At 44.5% G+C, this 19,929-nt stretch overlaps 1 protein-coding gene and 1 long non-coding RNA gene across 2 annotated transcripts; one reads left to right on the forward strand and one right to left on the reverse strand.

Moving 5' to 3' along the window:
- The first annotated feature begins 39 nt into the window (after positions 1 to 39).
- LOC149822006 (uncharacterized) lies at positions 40 to 723 on the forward strand. The gene is made up of 2 exons (XR_016425746.1): positions 40 to 142; positions 261 to 723. It is a non-coding gene; the product is annotated as an uncharacterized LOC149822006 (long non-coding RNA).
- A 1,067-nt stretch (positions 724 to 1,790) lies between these two features.
- On the reverse strand, positions 1,791 to 19,498 carry LOC149822007 (uncharacterized). Its single transcript, XM_089980090.1, has 4 exons — positions 19,037 to 19,498; positions 18,665 to 18,718; positions 17,083 to 17,208; positions 1,791 to 2,121 (listed from the first exon to the last, which is right to left on the reverse strand). Exons 1-4 carry the CDS (start codon positions 19,448 to 19,450, stop codon positions 1,954 to 1,956), a joined length of 762 nt encoding a protein of 253 aa, XP_089836216.1. The 5' UTR covers positions 19,451 to 19,498; the 3' UTR covers positions 1,791 to 1,953.
- Positions 19,499 to 19,929: the final 431 nt, after the last annotated feature.

The following is a 19,929-nucleotide window of genomic DNA, read 5'->3' on the forward strand; positions in this document are numbered from 1 at the left end:
ATATGAAACTCTTTGAAACTGATCTCCATTGCTTGATATGAAAGGGAGAACTGTTACCAGGCAAGCCAGCACTCGAAAAATTGGACTCTCAGATGGAGTGCTTGTGCTAGAATGCAGCCACCTCTACCATCATTCTTCTAAGGTAATGTTGAAAGCATTGACCGTAGTCACCGTATGACAGATGTAGGCCAACCACCACAACTATCATGCCTGATGAACGCAGCCATGGCCTCTGTGGGCGATCACATTGGTTTTTGCAGGATTACACGAGTTGCTTGCTGGTAATCTAAAACTACAATATGGTTGTTGATTCTCTTGCATGGTGCTGTTTTACCAGCCATACCATGTTCATTGGTGATATTAACATAGATTTGGGGTGCTTCGAAAACCATTCTTTTTTCCTGAGATATCTGCATGATTGATACATGTAGCACCGAAAAATGGGAATATTTCCTTTGGTAAAGACCGCCATCTCAAGAACGTGGTTAATTGCATTACAGGCATAAGATTATACGTGGCCGGATGGAAGAAGTAATGAAGATTCTTGCCCCCAATAAAAATGCAAATGTAACACTAGAGATGCAATTTGCAGTTGGTCTTTTTCTATTGACGCCACCCAAGATGGTGATCACCCTAAACAGGGTAACCAACAATACTGGCAGTTTTAAACTTTTCTAAAACTAAGTGCACTATGAGGTATTTTAAAGAAAGTGAAGGCACAAACTATTCTCTTATTTTTAAAGGCAAGTTGGGGTTAGTCTGACCTTTACCAGTTATACAACTATACCATTGGGTTTTGAACCTGCAACGTCCCAACACAAGGTGACGTGCACCAGCTGCTCCCACCAGGCAAGCAGAGCCCCGTTGGTCAGACATCTATTCAGTCACATTATACATGAAGTCGCAAACCTTTCGGTCAGACATCTCAAGCGAAAAATATGGTCTTCATGCTCTGAGATATTTTTTTGCAATAATGAGTGTTGTAAATATGTTCACCTCAATGATAGGGGGGCCTCATCCCCCAGCGTTCTCATGGAAAAAAAATTGCAGAAACAAAAAATTGCAAGCAATGCATGATGGATTTCAAGCATTTTCACAGTTTTCATTCCAAACAAATAGTGATGGGTTTAGGATCAGTAATTATGAAAGACTTCTCTGGATCAGATACAAAGGTAAGGGTCGTAACATCTATGGACATATCAAGTTAGAACTGAGATGTTCAATAGCAAAATGGATGAATCGAGTCTTACCAACTTCTGGTAGCGTAACATATTGGAAACCAAGGGGAAACCCAAGTCACATTCACAAAGAATCTAGGTCTAAAAACCTGTTTGGATATGATTCACTTCAGACTGATTCCACATCCACCTTCACCTAAGATGAGCTAGATGTATGCAGTCGACAAGTAGCGGTCTTGTCTCCATCATATCTTTCAAAAGGGACGTGTAAAAACAGTGAGCTGGAGACGGTGGAGTCTGAACTTCGGATCAACTTGGCTGCTGCTTATATGGTCAACGTCCATATCCATATCCACTTGGACAATTTGTAAACCTGTGGTTCATCACCGGAACTAAGGTTTACCCTCTACCAGTCCTACTAAAGATGAATTATACGTGGATGACATCTGAACAAAGTCCAGTTAAATGGTCCATCTACTATGGACAAATAAAGCTCAGGACCCCATCTACATTGGATCTGAGATTCGAAGTAACATGAATCCAGTTAAAGGATGGTCTAAATGGACGTGGAATGACTATTACTTAAATAAAATAAAAGGTATATGAAGTAGATTTGCAAATGAATTGAGAGACATCCTCTTATATACTCTTCACCATAACTTAAAATGATCAGGACTCACTATACAAGAGCAGCTCACCCGTCACCTCGGAACAACATAATGTACATCACAACAGTGCTAGCCATGAACAGAAAGCCGTTTTTAGTAGCGCGCATTCATTTTTCCTCTATCTCAATATCGATGATGTCAGGGCCAGACGTGGAACTTGCTCTTCCACCTGAAAAGCCACCTCTAGGCCGCCATACAATAGCTCTGCAATTTGTACACTGGATAATTTGATTCTTGTAACCCATGAATCGTCTCTTACAAGCTGGGCATGATCCCTGGACATAAATCAAAGTTCAATTAGAAACTAGTTATGTCATTAAGACTTATGGGTTGTTTTTGGACAATTGTTTCATTAATCAATGAATGTTTAAATTGATTCATAAATTATATGGTATCTTTTATGTTTCCGATTCGGATTCTTGAGTTGGAACTAAATTACAAGTTAGACGTGGACCCAAGTCTAAGGGATTTGGATCTAGTCCCATGTGTTTAAATACTGGTAACCTGCTCGAATTTCTAACGAAAAACTAAAATAAATGTTGCTTTTGTATTTTGGTTTTCTTTGATAAAAGAATTCTTGTTCTGGGTTCTCTTTCTCGAACTTAGTTCTAATGAGCTATTAAGCGCCAGCACTTGCGCACAAGCTGACGCCCTAATGCTTAGTCCGGTTTGAGCAATGCTATAGATAAGGCCTTGCATATATATATATATATATATATATATTTTGGGTTAAAATTTTAGGACGTCATAGGAAAAAACCTTCTAAGGCATAGCTACTCTTAGGTATCACCTCACAAGTTCAAACCTAAGAATAGGTACCACCTTCTTTGACTTAGTTAGAATTAGAGAGACTAATCCCAACCACTTCTCTCTTGCATTACTCCCTTCACACGTCCACCAAAGGTCCCAAATAAAGGAGGTCGACCATTAGGTGGGTCCCACAAGGGAGAGCTGGTCCTCATTGGCCTCCTTGGATCCGGGTCCTTCCAAATGTGCCGAACTAGATATGGGTTCTTCTGGGTCCGTACCATCCAATGTCAATTCGGATCTGGTTTCAACTGGATCTGTATCAGTTTTTGGTAAGGATGTTGAAACCATCTGGAAGGATCACAACAAGGGATGGAGCTCATTGGAAATCACCATGCGAGCTCCACCTATCATCCAATCATGTTTAATAAAAGAAAATGAATCTCATGTTGTCAAACAACTAAACAAAAAAAGTAATTCTCATGCAAATGAGATTCCTTTTCTCACACTAAACAAATATGAAAAAAGGAATCATATGAGATTCCAAATCACGTGATTTTAAGTCTCATAAGATTCTAATTCTCATGTGATTTCTTTTCACTCTTGAAAAGAACAACCAAACATACCCTAGTATCTCTTGGTTACTTCAAATGCTTATTCTAGCATGGTTCAAGGACAATGTATTTCTACACCACCATTAAAGTTAAAAAGAAGTAACTGCTAGCTCATTGGATGCACTTGCAAGAAAAGAACTGCTTCAGGATTTGGAGAGAGTAGTGAAATGCAACTTGATGGAACCTATTGAAAGAAAATATAATTGGCAAAGATGAAAATGAGAACCTGATCCTGATCCACGTGCACATACAAAGTGAACACAAACTATGTGCAGATCAATGTGCACAAGACTGGATTGATCTTACATAGGATCCAGTAGAATTCATATAGGCTACTTACCACCTGGATATGGACCTCCAATGTTTTGAATGTTCTATTGGATGAACTATGAAGTCCTTGTGTTAGAACAGAATATAGTAAAATAAGATTACTGATAAGGCTTGATGACCATGAGGACCAGCAGCTGCAGTTAACCGAAAGTAAGAACCCATAAAATCAACACACATTTGGTATGAAGAAGCAACTCATAGCTACTTTTGGTAATCAATGTTTGAAACAACTGTTTATGCAAAGACCTTAGACCAGAGTTACTGGAAGCTTCTTAAATAGGTGGGAAGCCTGCTTCCCGAAAACTCGCTTTGAAAGCGAGACACTCCTCGCTTCCGAAACTTGACGAGAATCTCGATTCTCCCACGCTCTTCTTATACTTTCCACACGCTTCATTGATTCTTCTTATATGTTCTTTCACTCTACTTTTCATGTTTTTTATATGTTTTATGTGTTTTCTCTCATGCTTCTCACTCACTTCCATGTGCTTTCTTTAAATTGGCCGTCGTCATTTTTAGATTTTGTTAAAAATTTAATTCTTACGCAAAAAAATCATGAAATTTAAGAATAGTCATTTTTATTTGTGTTACATTTTGATTCCCATTCAATTCTTATATTATTATTATTTTTTAATTCCTCGCTTCCCGCTTCCTATACATTTTAAAATGCATTACTTCTCGCTTTCGCTTCCCGTATCGTTACCCACTTTTGCTTCCTAGTCTACCAACCTTGCCTTAGACCCAATTGCTAAGACATATATCACATGTATCCGACCCTGAATACAGGGATAAGGCCATTTTTATGAAATTTCCGACATGACTAACATATAAAGCTATGTCACATGGGTGTGGGTGCGGGTGCGGGGATTTGGCACTTCCAAAAAAACCGGGTGTGGGGGTGCGGCAGGGACAAAAATGTATATATATATATATATAGTGTATATGTATGAATGTATGGTAGCTGTTAAGGTCCATGACATTTATGCTTAACTTACTTTTTACCATTTTTTTATCTTATATGGTTGTCCCCAAAGATGAAAGTGATGAGTTATGGAGCTTGATTCATTGTTTTTGCCCTTGCAGGAAGGGGGATCGGGGGTTCCCCCCGGAGCGGGTCCCATTTCATAGGGCAAAAAATTTTTTTTTTTAAAAAAATCCAAAAAAATGGACAAAAATGACCCTGGGTGCGGTCAACGCACCCAAGGTCGGGTTGACCGCACCCGCGTCGAGTCGCGTCAACGCGGGTGCGGCACCCTGCTAGCCAAATCCCTGTGACAGAGATATAAAGGGATATGCAACAGGAGTCAAAATAGAGTATCCATGTGACAGGCTAAGATGAAGATAGCTTTGAGCAAATCTTTCAGTCTCTAGCAACCCAAGTTCACATGTCTATCAATTAGATGTAAAGAATTTTCTCTTAGATGACTGAATGAATGAGCATATATGAAAAGCCCTCTTGGTACAAAAATTCTTTTAATACCATGACAAGGGAATGCATGAAACAGTATATACTCAAACTATATGTATGTCAACATAGTTCCAAGTGCATGAACTTTCATGTTTGGGTTCATAACCAGTTCTCCCAGACTATTCTTAATTTCCAGTGTGATGGTGGAGGCGAGTCATCTTCAAATGACTTTATTGAATACCTTAAGGAAAATGGAGTCAATCAGAGAGTATATTGTCCTCGAACACCTCAGAAAAATGGGCTTACTGAGAGAAAACAGAGGCATATAGTTGAGAGTGCTCTTGCCATGATGCATGAAGGATGTGTCCCTCCTTTTGTTCTCTGGACCGAAGCATTCCATACAATAGTTCATATAATTAATATGCTGCCAATGAAGGTGCTTCAGCACAAGTCACCATACTATGAACTATTTGGTCAACACCCTAATTATAAACATCTAAAGGCTTACAACTGCACCTGTTATGTTCACATTGATGCGTCATTGAGAACCAAGTTTGACAAGAAAGCCTATATTTGCAAGTTCGTTGGATATGCTGATGACTACAAAGGATACAAAAGATATGATGTTGAGAACATGAGCATTCATATTACGCGAAATATTGTTTTTGATGAATTAAATTTAGACTTAAAGCACAAGACTCAAAGTGTACGGTCACAACCAATGTTAGTTTGTTCAGGGGATAATGAAGTTGAAAGTGATCAAGTAGATGAGCAAGATATTACAGGACAACAAATCAGCAACATAGACAACAGATTCAAAAGAATTGTTTGCAGTCCCTGGGATCAAAATGCTCCAAAGGATTGTTTAGAACAGGAAAGAATTGAATTGCCGGATTCCCAAAACATCCAACAGCTAGAAGGTCTGGACTGAATGTTTCTTCATAATCCAGTTCATGCTCTTGAGTAAATCCCTTTGCTACCAGACTATGTCACATGGGTGCGGGTGTGGCACTTTCAAAAACCTTGGGTGCGGGGGTGCGGCAATATATATATATATATATATATATATATATATATATATATATATATATATATATATATATATATATATATATATATATATATATATATATATATATATATTTTAAGTTTTATCAGTTATCAGTTAAAAAAATATGTTTTAATGAGCCATTCGCAGTTTCAGAGTCAGAATTAGTTCATACTTACACATGCATGGCTTAATCTTTGAGACAAGCATATGACAAACGGCAGGATTCCGACATTGAAAATATTAGTGCAGGAAGGAGAGCTGTTTCAACTCCCCACCTGAGCCAACACATACCGAACATCCGAAAGCCCACATAGCGGCAAGGGAACCAACAACGACCTGCACTGCCAAACCGCATGTCCAAGCCCTCTGGCAAGATGCACAAGGAACCTTGCAGTTGAGCCGTTAGCACCGAGTAGGGACACGATTCCGCTGCGGCAAAGGGAAAGCAAACACAGAGACCCAAAAAAGCACAAGTTGTGCGCACAGAGACCCCGACGTTCTAAGAGGGAGAGAGGGAAGACGGAGAGGAGAGGAGGAGAGCAAAGGGAGTCGGAGAGGAGAGGAGGAGAGCAGAGGGAGTCGGGGGCATACCTGGAGCGGTCGGCGGCGGAGCGGTTAGCGGCGGCGGCAGGGTCGGCGGAGAGCAGAGGGAGTCAGAGAGGAGACGAAGGGAGGATTAGGGCAAAAATTGCCCAAATCTCCTGCGCAGCCCATTTTATCGGGCAGAAAAAAAAAATTAAATTCAAAAACTGAACCAAAATGACCTTGGGTGCATTGATCGCACCAAGTGTCGGGTTGACCGCACTGGGTGCCGCATGATGCATCCGCACTTTATTCGGACCACCGCGGACTCCAAAAAACGTCGTCACACCCTCCTTCAGATCAGAGCAGCCCCTTATTGTTGCGTCGGATTCGCCACGTCGGAGCCAATGTCAACCCCAGCGTGCGCCCCTACCGGGATACTTAACCGCGCTTGACAGCCGGAGCGCATCTTTCAACGTACCCCGCACACATGGAGCAGCCGTGGAAGGCCAACTGGTCATGCACCTTCAGCGCACAGCAAAGGCCGCCCACGTAGGCCACGCGCGCGGCGTGCGCAGTGTAGCAACAGTTACACTGCCGCTCACGCACACGTGGTGCGCAGCAATAGTGCCACCTATGTCACATGGGTGCGGGCGCGGGTGCGGGTGCGGGGATTCGGCACTTCCAAAAAACCCGGGTGTGGGGGTGCGGCAGGGGCAAAAATGTAATATATATATAGGGGGTCGGGGTTCCCCCGACGCGGGTTTTTTCAAATTTCATTGCACGATAGCACAAGCAAGGCTACCACCATCATTATCATTTATTATGGAGAGAGAAAATCCCTTACGAAAAAAAGGATCAGCTGTCAGCTGTTGACAAAACAGCTGTCAGCAGAATTTTTTTTAAAAAACAAATCGCAACATAGGGCAATTTTTTTTAAAAAAAAATCCAAAAAAAAATGGACCTAAATGATCCTGGGTGCGGTCAACGCACCCAGGATTGGGTTGACTGCACCCGGTGCCGCACCCGCGTCGACGCGGGTGCGGCACCCTGCTAGCCGAATCCCTGTGACACAGAGTGCCACGCACGCTGGCCGCGCACGGCAACGGTTGCCGTGTTGCGCGAGCGAGACGCGCGCGGCAACGGTTACCGCGTTGCGCGCGCAAGTCTCGCGCGGCAACGGTGTTGCGCGTTTCGCGCACGGGCTTCGCGCGGCAGCAGTTACGCCGCAACGCGCGATGGCCGTGTGCGGCAGCGGTTACACCGCTGCGCGCGCAGGCCATGCGCGGCAGCGGCAGCCGCAGCATTTCAAATTTCAAATGCTACGCGCATTTTGCATGTTGTCGTGCGCTACGCATGGTGCGACAACGGCTCTACACGACCGCATGCGCCTCTATTGCTTGCAACATGCGCCCCTGCAGCGTGTGGCGGCAGTTGCCACATCAGCTGGGCGTGACTCTCCCAATTGGCGCCCATTTTTCTGTTTCTGCATTATGTATTCCCTAAAGCTTATTTAAGCCATTTACTGTAGTGTGTTTGATATCTTTTGGAAAATATATGAAATCAGCCCTTGGCTTTAGTCTTACAAGACTTCTTCTCTTTTCCCTCTGCTGAAGAGAGGTTTTTCAGCACAAGGCCGTGAGATCCTACTCATTGTGCCATTTCGGCTCACGCAAGTGTTGCGAAAAACTTGGGTCTGCTTGGGCCATTGACGATGCGTGATCGGCGACATTGATGGAGTAGGTGCACGCCCGGCGAGCCAAGGAATCGGTTGGTGGTCTAGGGGCATTCTTCCTCCCCCTTCACTAAAGGAGATTTACAACAACGGGCTGATTAACTACGCGGTTTGAATTTTTGAAGCTCATCATTCAACCGTGCCCGAGTGCTTGGCTCCGGTAAGCATTTCTCTTTGTTGGGTTTGCACACCTTGCACGGTGAGGCTATCGTCTCCACGAAGCCTTCGTCGCAAGTAACTCAACCTTTAGAGTTGCTTTGCACTCTCTTCGTTAGCGTACGGTCGCCCATCAGGTGCCTACGATTTTGGTGGACTGTGGCGTTGCCCAAGCAAGCCTACAGCCCGCAGCATGTCGCACAGTTGTGCTGCAACTGCTGCATGCGCCATTCCCCGTGCACGTTAGCCCCTTGCTGCAGTTGCACCCCGCACTGCTGCATTGTGTCTGGCACAGTCCCTGCACCTGCGCCAGAAAGCAACTGCGCCCTTAGCCCCTGCGCCCGCAGCGCCTACGCCTGCATCTCTTGTGCGCCCTTTTGCGCTACCTCCTGCACAGCACGCCTGCACCCTGTTGCGCTGCGTCTGCAGCAACACTGCCCCCTTGGCACCTGCAGCAAGGTAGTTTTGCCCTGCACTCTGCGGACTGCATTGGCTGCTACCAACTACAATCTCGCAGCTGCAACCTCCCTTCATCCCAGCCGCCATCTGTAAGTGTCTTTGTCGTCTTTGAGTGGGTACCTGCGTGTGCTTTGGGTGGCTCTTGAGAGCTTGTAAACCGGGTTTGAGCTCCTGTGTATATAACTTGTAACCCTAGCTCCGGCTAGACGAAGCTGTTTCAACAAGCCTTTTCCCTCTTCTTGCGTGAGTTTATTTTACGTGTTGTGGTTTGGCTGTTACACACACTCACGCTGGCACCGACTACTCGAGCCCAACGTCGCGAGTTGCGAAACTTGATCGGCATTGAACTTGAGTATCATTCTGCTGCCCAAGAAAACGAAAATTTCCCGAAACCCAACCATAGACCATCGGATCCTAGGAAAAGGGTCGCACCAGTTGGTATCAAAGCAATGGATGGTTTAGAGGTTCCTCATGAGAGTGAACGGGTCTCTGCGAACCTGTTTGGTGCTTCTCAAGTAGACATGATGGGTCATTTGGTTCGTTCGAAACAAGTGAATGACCGCATCGGTCGGCTTGAAGATTTAGTTGCCAACCTTACCACGAGCCTAAACGGACGATGAACTCGTGAGAGAAAGTCGCCACAACATCAGCAAGTTCCCTATATGTGATCCCCTATGCGTGAATATGATAATGAATTGGTGAGAAGTCAATCGCCATGGGAGCGCACATGGGAAGATAGGCACGGCACCTATAGGTGCAAAATCAAGGTAGATTTGCCTACCTTTGATGGACGGAATGCTAGAGATTGGCTCTACAAAGCCAATCATTATTTTTTGTGCGCCAACACTCCATGGAATGCCCGTGTTGACGAGGCCATCTCGAAAATGGAAGGGAGTGCTCTACGTTGGTTCCAAGGGAGTGCCCCACTTGGGATCAACTCCAAAATGCTATTACGGAGAGGTTTGGTCTGTCTTCCTTGGTTAATCATGATGTTGCTCTCAAGCAACTAAGACAGAAAGGAACCTTGGAAGAGTACCAAACTGAGTTCAAAGATGTTTGCTCCTTGGTGCCCCACGCGGATCCTCACACTTTGTTCGGATCTTACGTAGGGGGGCCTAAGGACGAACTCCGTTTGGAGGTTTTGGTCTCGAGTGCTCGTTCTACAATCGAGGCATATCAGGTAGCCAAGGTGTACGAGGAGAGACAAAAGTTGAAATGGTCGGCTCCGAGACCTAACAAAACAAAGGACATTTCCAAAGGTCCTAAGTTTATGTCCAAACCCGCTCAAAAAATCCAGACCATCACACAAAAAGAAATGGATGAGCGAAGGAAACGCAATGAGTGTTTCAAATGTGGAGACAAATGAAGTCTCGGACATAAGTGCCAAAAGCTCCAAATACTCCAAATCATCGATGATGAGGACGAGGAAAGTATGCCATAGGAGGAAGAACACTTTAGCGAAACTGAGGCTGAGTATCATGCCATATCCGGACTCACCTGTCCTCATTCTATGTGTTTGGAAGGTCGGCTAAATGGGTATAAGGTGAACATGCTCATTGATACGGGCACCACCCATAATTTTATTCAAGAGGGGGTGGCTGAGAAGTCTGGACGTTCAGTTAAGGAGCATCCCATGTTTGAAGTGGTGATTCGAGATGGTGGATGCCTTCGTAGCTTTCATTTCTGTCAAGATGCTCCTTTGGCTCTCCAAAACTCAAACTTCAAAGTAGACCTCTACCTTCTTCCCATTAAAGGGGTAGATGTTGTTTTGGGGATGAGTTGGTTGCGAAGTCTCGGGAAAGTTCAATGGGATTTCGACACGATGGAGATGGCTTTCCAAGAGAGAGTCAAAATGGTTACCCTTCGTGCTCATCGAGCAACATCCGACAAGGAGATCGATAGCCGTGAAGTCCTAAAGATTTTCCAAACCACGCACTGTGCAGCTCTCTGCCTAGTGCAACAAGTGGACGAAAACGGTGAAGGAAAAGGGGTTGAAATACATCCTGACATGGCCATTCTATTGGCCGAATTTGAGGTTGTATTCCAGGAGCCTACAGGGTTACCCCCCCCCCCCACGGTCCCAGGATCACATAATCACGTTGGCTGCAAATGCCAATCCCGTGAATGTGAGACCTTATCGATATGCAGTCTCACAGAAGGAGGTGATGAAAAAAATGGTTGTTGAAATATTGGAGGGCGGCATCATAAGGTCGAGCTCCAATCCTTTCTCTTCCCCGATACTTTTGGTCAAAAAGAAGGACGATACATGGAGGTTCTGCATAGATTACCGGGCACTCAATACCATCATCGTGAAAGACAAGCACCCAATTCCTGTGATAGAGGAGTTGTTGGACGAATTGCATGGGGCAAAGTATTTCACAAAATTGGACCTTCGGGCGGGTTATCATCAAATCTGTATGGCCGAAAGAGACATTTTCAAGACGACGTTTCGGACCCACGATGGCCAATACGAATTTTTGGTCATGTCGTTCAGGTTAACCAACGCCCCTGCCACATTTCAACGAGCTATAAACGATGTGTTCAGACCCATGCTGCAGAAATTTGTTTTGGTGTTCTTTGACGACATTCTTGTTTATAGCAAGAACTAGGAAGAGCACCTTGATCATGTTCGTAAAGTGCTTACCTTATTACAGGAGCATGTGCTATTTCCTAAGAAGACCAAATGCTCCTTTGGGACCCATAATGTTAAGTATTTGGGTCACATTGTATCTCACAAGGGAGTGGAACCGGATCCTAACAAAATCCTACACATGAAAGAGTGGCCACAACCTAAACGTCGAAAGCTTTGAGAGGATTTTTGGGTTCAACTGGCTACTACCGACGCTTCGTGCAAGGATACGATACCATTGCAGCCCCACTCACAGCCTTACTCAGAAAAGACTTGTTCCTATGGTCAATCAAGGCTCAGGAAGCCTTCGAAAACTTCAAAGAGGCCATGACACGTGCACCTGTCTTGACACTACATGATTTTTCTAAAGTTTTTGTGATTGAGACAGATGCAAGCAACTATGAGGTAGGAGCAGTTCTTATGCAAGAAGGGCATCTGATTGCCCATATGAGCAAGATCATTCCCAAAAGAGTACATGCGTTGAGCACATACGATCGGGAAATGTTAGCTATAGTTCTTGCAATCGAGAAATGGCGTCCCTATGTCCTGGGAAGACACTTCGTGGTACGGACCGATCATCAGTCCCTGAAGTATATGTTGGAGCAAAGAGTGATGACCTCAAGTCAACAAAGATGGGTGTTAAAGCTACAAGCCTATGACTTCGACTTTGGAGTACAAAAAGGGGACCAATAATCGTGTAGTGGGTGCACTTTCACGGCTAGGTGACGATGTTAAAGAGAAAGTTCCAAGTGACACCCTTGAGGGCAAGGGATAGCGGAAGCATGGTGGATTGATGCGTCCGTAATTTATTCGGACCACCGCGGACTCCATCAAACGTCGCCACACCCTCCTTCGGATAAGAGCAGCCCTTCTTGTTGCGTCGAATTCGGATTCGCCACGCCGGGGCCACTATCAACCCCAGTGCGCGCCCCTACCATGGTACTTAACCGCGCCTGACAGTCGAAGCGCATCTTCTGGAGTGCCCCGCACACGTGGAGCGATCGTGGAAGCCAACTAGCCATGCACCTTCAGTGCACGCCAAAGGCCTGCAAACGTTCCCCACGTAGGCCACGTCGCGCCGTGTACAGTGCGGCGGCAGTTACACTAGCACACACGCGGCGCGCAGCAGTAGTGCCACACGCGCTGGCTGCACGCGACAACGGTTACACCATTGCGTGCGCTAGCCGCGTGCGGCAACGATTGCCGCATTGCGCGCGCGGCAACGGTGCTCCGTGTTGCGCGCTCGAGCCACATGCGACAGCGATTACGCCGCAGCGCGCGATGGTCGCGCATGACAGCAGTTACACTGATGCACGCGCAGGCCATGCAGGGCAGCCACGGTATTTCAAATTTCAAATGCATGTTGCCGTGCGCCACGCGCCACGCATGGTGCGACAACGGCGTCGCACGACCGCATGCGCCTCTGCTGCTTGCAACATGCGCCCCTGCAGCGTGCGACGGTAGTTGCCACATCAGCTAGGCGTGCCTCTCCCAATTGGCTCCCATTTTCCTGTTTCTGCATTTTGTATTCCCTAAGGCTTATTTAAGCCATTTACTGTAGTGTGTTTGATATCTTTTGGAAAATATATGAAATCAGCCCTTGGCTTTAGTCTTGCGAGACTTCTTCTCCTTTCCCTCCGCTGAAGAGAGGTTTTTCAGCACAAGGCCGTGAGGTCCTTCTCACTGTGCCATTTTGGCTCACGCAAGTGTTGCGAAACACTTGGGTCTGCTTGGGCCATCGAATGATCAAGTCTGTCGCGACTACAACTGTTGCCTGCGCCTTGCCCCGTGCACGTTAGCCGCTTGCTGCAGTTGCACCCCGCACTGCCGCGCTGTGTCAATCCCTGCGCCCATAGTACCTGCGCACGCTAACGAGATCAAGTGCATAGGCGACTGCTCCCCGCGCCTGCAACTTGCTGCAACACCTGTGATAGAACCCTGGCTAAGGATCGCTACCACCTTGATTTCGTTCCTGTGCACACAAGCACAAAGTTGAACGCACGCAGGCACAAGGCAGGTTTAGCACTTAGATATGCTAATAGTTCAGCGCATATAGACTCAATACAAGCAACCAGTACACAGGCGTAGAATTCTAGTCAGCACACGTAGTCTCTGCCGACACACGATGTTGTTGTGTGAGATACTAGTACAGCTTTAGATCTTCATGCGTGGACTGAGTCTGTCACACAAAACACATTCGGTAGATACATTGATCTCAATCAATCAATTGGGAGCAGTTGCCTATGCACTTAGCTGAAAGAGTAGGATCAGTGAAGTGAGCGTTTGCTCAGAATCACTGGAGGTCGTTAGCCGTTCGGCTGATCTAACTTCTTCAGAAGAATCCGAACTAAAGTGGATCTGGTCTGACCAGTGACTGCATTATCTTATGAATGATCAAGTCTATTTCGGTAATCATTTCCAAAAGAATTCAAGAGAGGAATGTGAATGCACTTAGCTATAGTCAATTATTCGACGATCAAGAGTTCATATGAACTCATAGATGCGCCGGATACTGATCTTCCATAAGCCTTTGCTGCTTCACTCCTCATGAGCCTGCAACCACGGTGTTGCTAGATTTCTGGAGTAATTCTAGGATCTGGAATAGCATATGAGATGAGAAAAGATGAAATAGGAAAATCTCTATCCTAAGTCACGAATGCCAAAGGTAGAGCCGGTTTCTCACAAGGAGGCCATTCTCCAAATGGAGCCAAGAAGAAATGAAATTCTATTTCTCAAATTTCCAAAATCACAGAATGATGTTATTACATCAGACTTAACTATTTATAACAAGCAGCTCCAATGGATTCCAGCTCATTAGGCGGCCCATGTATCCATTCCTGCTGGTGACATCCTTTATGTTGTAGTTGCAAACCACTCCACCACCTGCTGCCTTAGCTGCATGTGCTGAATTGCTGATTGGTCCAAGAACTTCAACGTGCGCATCCTTAACGTAGCTGCCTTGCTGTCGTAGACTGCATTGCTGACTGGCTACACTTGCTAATCCAGATGCCATCCTTTATTCTGCTCACGATGCTCCTACTAACCTTATGCTTTAGCTAGCCAATTGAGTCGTCCAACCTTTCTTCACTCATTCGGCTAGGTTCTGCTGGCTCTTCATCTAGATTTCCTGTGAAGCTCGTATCACCTGTGCCCTTAGCCCCTGCGCCTGCAGCACCTGTGCCCTTAGCCCCTGCGCCCGCAGCACCTGCGCCCGCAGCACCTGCGCCCGCAGCCCCCATAGCCCCTGCACCCGCAGCCCCTACGCCTGCATCTGCTATGCGCCCTTTTGCGCTGCCTCCTGCAAAGCACGCCTGCACCCTGCTGCGCTGCATCTGCAGCAACACTGCCCCCTTGGCACCTGCAGCAAGGCAGTTGTGCCCTGCACTCTGCGGACTGCATTGGCTGCTGCCAACTGCAATCCCGCAGCTGCAACCTCCCTTCATCCCAACCGCCATTTTGTAAGTGTCCCTGTCGTCTTTGAGTGGGCACCTGCGTGTGCTTTGGGTGGCTCTTGAGAGTTTGTAAACCGAGCTTGCACGCCTGTGTATCTAACTTGTAACCCTAGCTCCGGCTAGACGAAGCCCGTTCAACAAGCCTCTTTCCTCTTCTTGCGTGAGTTTATTTTACGCGTTGTGGTTTGGCCGTTGCACACACTCACGCTGGCACCAACTACTCGAGCCCAACACCGCGAGTTGCGAGACTTGATCGGCATTGAACTTGAGTATCATTCTGCTGCCCAACAAAGCGAAATTTTCCCGAAACCCAGCCATAAACCATCGGATCCTAGGAAAAGGGCCGCACCCGCACGTGCACCCGCGTCGACGTGGGTGCGGCACCTGGTTGGCCGAATCCCTGTGACATAGCTACCAGCCTTGCTTTGTAGCTTTCTATGTTGTCATCCGGTTTGTATTTGATTTTAAAAATCCACTTTGACCCAACCACATTCTTCTCTATAGGTCTTTTGACAACATCTCAAGTTTTGCACTCATACAATGCTTGCATCGCTTTATTCATAGCTTCAATCTATTTGTTGGATTTTGAGGCTTGATTGTAGGATAAAAAAACTTCATGTTTATGCTTCATAAAGTATATCCAAGTATACCTAGAATAGTTATCGATAAAGGTAACATAATATAGACTCCTGGAAGAAAAAGCATTGAGAGTTGGTCCCCATACATCAGAATGAACAATCTCAAACAGTTTAGAAGCTCTTTTATTAATGAAAATAAATGGCAGTACATGACTTTTTGAAACTTGACAACTGGGACAGATTTTATTATTTGACTCTTGACTCAAATTGGATGAAGAAATTAAACCACTAGAAACAAGCCTCTCAACAAAATCCTTATTACAATGAGCTAGGCGACTATGCCAGACTCTTAGCTGATGTGACTCTGACGCATTCACAAAACAAGGAGAAGAAGAGCTTTTGGAATTGGCAGCTGACTTGACTGGGATACAAACCAAGGATTTTCTTTGAAGAGATACATAAAGCAACAATTTGTGAAAGCACATATTTGAAAGCAATTATATAGGGCAAATCAAGGTACCCAGAAGTGAACAGGCTTATTCCAAGGAGAAATATCTGGCTTACAATGGAAACACAAATTAAGCTTTCATAAAACTATAAATATTCAGATTTAAGGCTTTCATTACACTAGTAATAGGAAAATCATAAGACCACATATTGACAAGGAAATAGATGTTGGGTGCATCAAACACCAGCGAGTATTTACTTAACACCACACAATATAGAACTACATATGCTTTACCTACAGTAAACTCACATGAAGAGGTCCAAAGATGCCTTAGATGCGTAAATGTATCACCAGGTAAGCAAAATATTCTCATAAATACCAACATAAAGGCATCAAGATAATGAAATATCAGATAATATCTTGTCTTATGATCGAATCATTAAACCACATAGTCATCTCCAAACACTGCTAGAGTCTGTTTGTGAAGATTCTTGCCAGAATGGCAGTGATAACTAGATCAAGAGTAGAAGCCGAGTAACAGAGCTGTGAATCAACAGAATTGTTGGGATGAGGTAAGTAGTAGTCTCAGAGTGGTGCAGGGTTCATAGCACTAAGAATGAACAGAGGTTAGACATGACAATCAAACAAATTCAATTGAATCCTCCTATATTTTGTAAGTTGACGTACACTGTTCATTGTCATTTTATGAATCCAATCCATATACTCACAAACAACAAACTTGATAATATCCAAATCAAATCCATTGGGAACGGAAAAAGAGGAAGCATAATTAATAAACTTGGGATGACAGACATTCATCACCAGCTTGAGAGACCATGATTAAGTTATTTCTAACCTCCACTCTAAGTATGTATTGACTATTGGACTATAGTCGTTTCTTTTATAAAAATGTACTTCTTTATTTCATTGTAACTTGTGCGACAGACATCACTGATTTGTTCTAATGAGCAGTAGTAGCTCCCCCATGTCCCGACCCAATGTAAGTCACAATGTCTATCAGAAAACTACAGATTTTTTTCTTTTTCTGAATATTTAGAAACTACAAAACAACAAGATTTTTGAGCAACAGAAGAGAACATCAACATTTACCTCTATGACAAGGTTATTAGCAACTGCCCCCATGAGCAAAGGTGCAGCAAGTGGCAATATCCACGTGGCCAAGATCAGCAGCCTGAATAACCATCCCGAGAGTGCTAACCAGAGGAAGGCAAGAGTCTGCAACAAGTGAGACGAAATATTATATAACCATAGAAGTTATGCATTCACAGAGTCATATGACAAAAAAGTGGAAACAAAAAGTGAAGATTCTAAATACTACATAACTTGGACAGATGTTGCCACTGTTCTCCACCAAGTTCTCAGACATAAGAGTAGATTCTACCAATCTATCACAGTAAAATTATAAATTGTGTATTTAATAAAATCCATCTACGAGCTCAAACACTACACACCTCATTTTCAATAGGCTCCCTATAAAATGTGTCAAATGGATTACAGAAGTCAGCATCTTATAGTTTGACATCAGTGTACACCTTTTCAAATATGTATTTAACTGATTATGAACAGAAACCACACTGAGTAAACATGTTTGTGACCACAAGCACACACACACAAACAAAAGCAAGCATGATTAGGTTCCAAATGATCTTAGCCATGCTATTTATTCCAGTGACCTGTAAGGAATTCTGCCATCATGAATGAGTGTGTGTGTGATAGTGCATGTGCATCATGTATTTTTTTAATCTATATTTACCAACTGTTACATTTTTATTTTGGTTCTCCCATTGTGTGGGCTGAATTATGGAAGGATTCGACACTTGTGATATACAGGTTCTCATCTCTCTATCTTTGCCTTCGGTACTGAGGAAAGTAAACAATGATGGATGAAAAAGCTTGCCCTCCAAATTTGAGAAATCATTGGGACTTTGAATAACATATCAAAGACAATAACATCAACAATTTCATAATCAACCAAAAAGTACCACCAAAGGTAATTCTAAACTTTGAAAAAACAAAACATCCATGACAATACAAAAATTATACGAGAAAAGAGACCACAGAGATTGCTTAAGATAAAGAAGCAACTAGGAAAGCTCAAGATTGCTCTAGAGCACATATGCAGTGACATAGGAAAACAGACAAATATAAGCTATGTACAATTAAAGGAAAAGTTCAACTAAACTAAAAATTTCCAAATGTAGGAATAAAAACAATTAGACAGTCAAAGAAACAACAAAGATCACTTGATGCTGATATCACATACAGCACCTCCTCCCAAGGCACAACTCAACAAGATTCAGCAACACTAAGCTCTACATATACCAAAAGGGATAGGCCAAACCAACACACATCGTTGCTGACAGGCTAAACCACTTGTATGCCTACATGGGAAAACACAAACAATCCAGCTCCGAAAATACTAACTTAAAGAAGAGTCTACCTACTTTAGTTCTAAAATAACCACTACACATTACAAATCATGATTGAGATTAGAGCCCAAAAACCCTTGACAACTCTCAGTGGGAAGTGACAAACTTATTTTGTGAATGCACTCGAGAAGGTACAATGAGGAGGAGATTTCCACAACCAACAAAGAACAAGAGAGCTCATAATTTTCTGGAAATTGAACAATAAAGTACCGAATAAGCAAGGGGCTTGAAACAATACTCACTGCAGAGCTCTTGCCCAACGGAGTGCCGAGAAACCCCTTCAATTGCCTGTTGTACTGCAAAACCCAATTAGACAACGCAGCAGAGTGAATCACAAAAGTTCGAAAGGAAAGCAATGACCACAACAATAGATTCAAACAACTTCAATAAACAAAAATATGCCCGATTAATTCAAACAAACCCGAGAAACGAAAACTAATGATGCCCTAGTAGAAAAAAGAAAATATCAGTACATAAATCATTCAAATTATTAATGCCCAAAACCTCATGAAGACCGAAGAATAAAATTCAATAGGGAATTCAATCGAATTCATGGTCCACATCATTCAATCCAACTAATGAATCGTTTGGGGAAGGAGATATGTCCAACATACCCCGGGCCAATTCCGTCGGAAGTCCATGGTGAACGTTCTCCACCGTTGCCCGACGCCGAGATCTCGATCAATCCTCTTGAACCCGTCGGAAGCGGACCGAGCAGCGGCGCCGAACTGATCGGAGATAGAGAAGCGGCGGTCGAGGCCCTGGGCGGTCCTCCGAGCGCTGTAGACGAGCTGCTCGATGCCATCGTTGGCAGCCCGCGCGAAATCCCTCAGCTTCTCGCCGGAGACGACGCCCCTCGCGAAGTCCTCGAAATCTCCGCGGCTGGCGAAGGCGCGAGCGGAGAGCCGCCGCGACCGAACGTCGCAGCGCAAGGAGAGTCTGATGGTGGCCGAGGGGAGAGGCCGGAGAGTCTCCCAACGGAGGAAGGGTCTAGGATTAGGGCATGGAAGTCCGGTGATCGTAGCCATGGCCACCTGCGGACTCTGAAACACAAGAACGGTAGTAAAAAAAATATATTGGGGGAAAAGAAACGGCGGTTCACGCACACACTTACACGCATGAAAAAAATATTGAACAATTTACATAAACGCACCCAACTTTTTAGCATTTTTAATGAATGGGTACAAACTTTTTTTTATTACCGCACCCGAAACAAAGACCTGATAGCGCTAGCTCAGTCTGCCATACTTACTATCGTCATGTTGGTGGCGTAAAACTACCTCCAACCCTGAGGCTTAAATTGAGCTTCGGCTTTCGCAGAGGAGTGACCCTCATGAAAATAGAACCTTGACAACCAGTCTAGCTGCTAAGGCCCGACCCCACTAAGCCAACTTTCTTTGGGGCATATTGGTAAACAACAAACCTTTTTAAATGTTTTGATTTTTTTAGATCTTACTTTATAACAATGTTGTGATTTCCTAGATCGGACTTCGGCCAACGATTTAGG

The sequence above is a fragment of the Nuphar pumila genome, chromosome 11 (assembly GCF_984573655.1).
Source record: "Nuphar pumila chromosome 11, dmNupPumi1.hap1.1, whole genome shotgun sequence".
Lineage (NCBI taxonomy): Eukaryota > Viridiplantae > Streptophyta > Magnoliopsida > Nymphaeales > Nymphaeaceae > Nuphar > Nuphar pumila.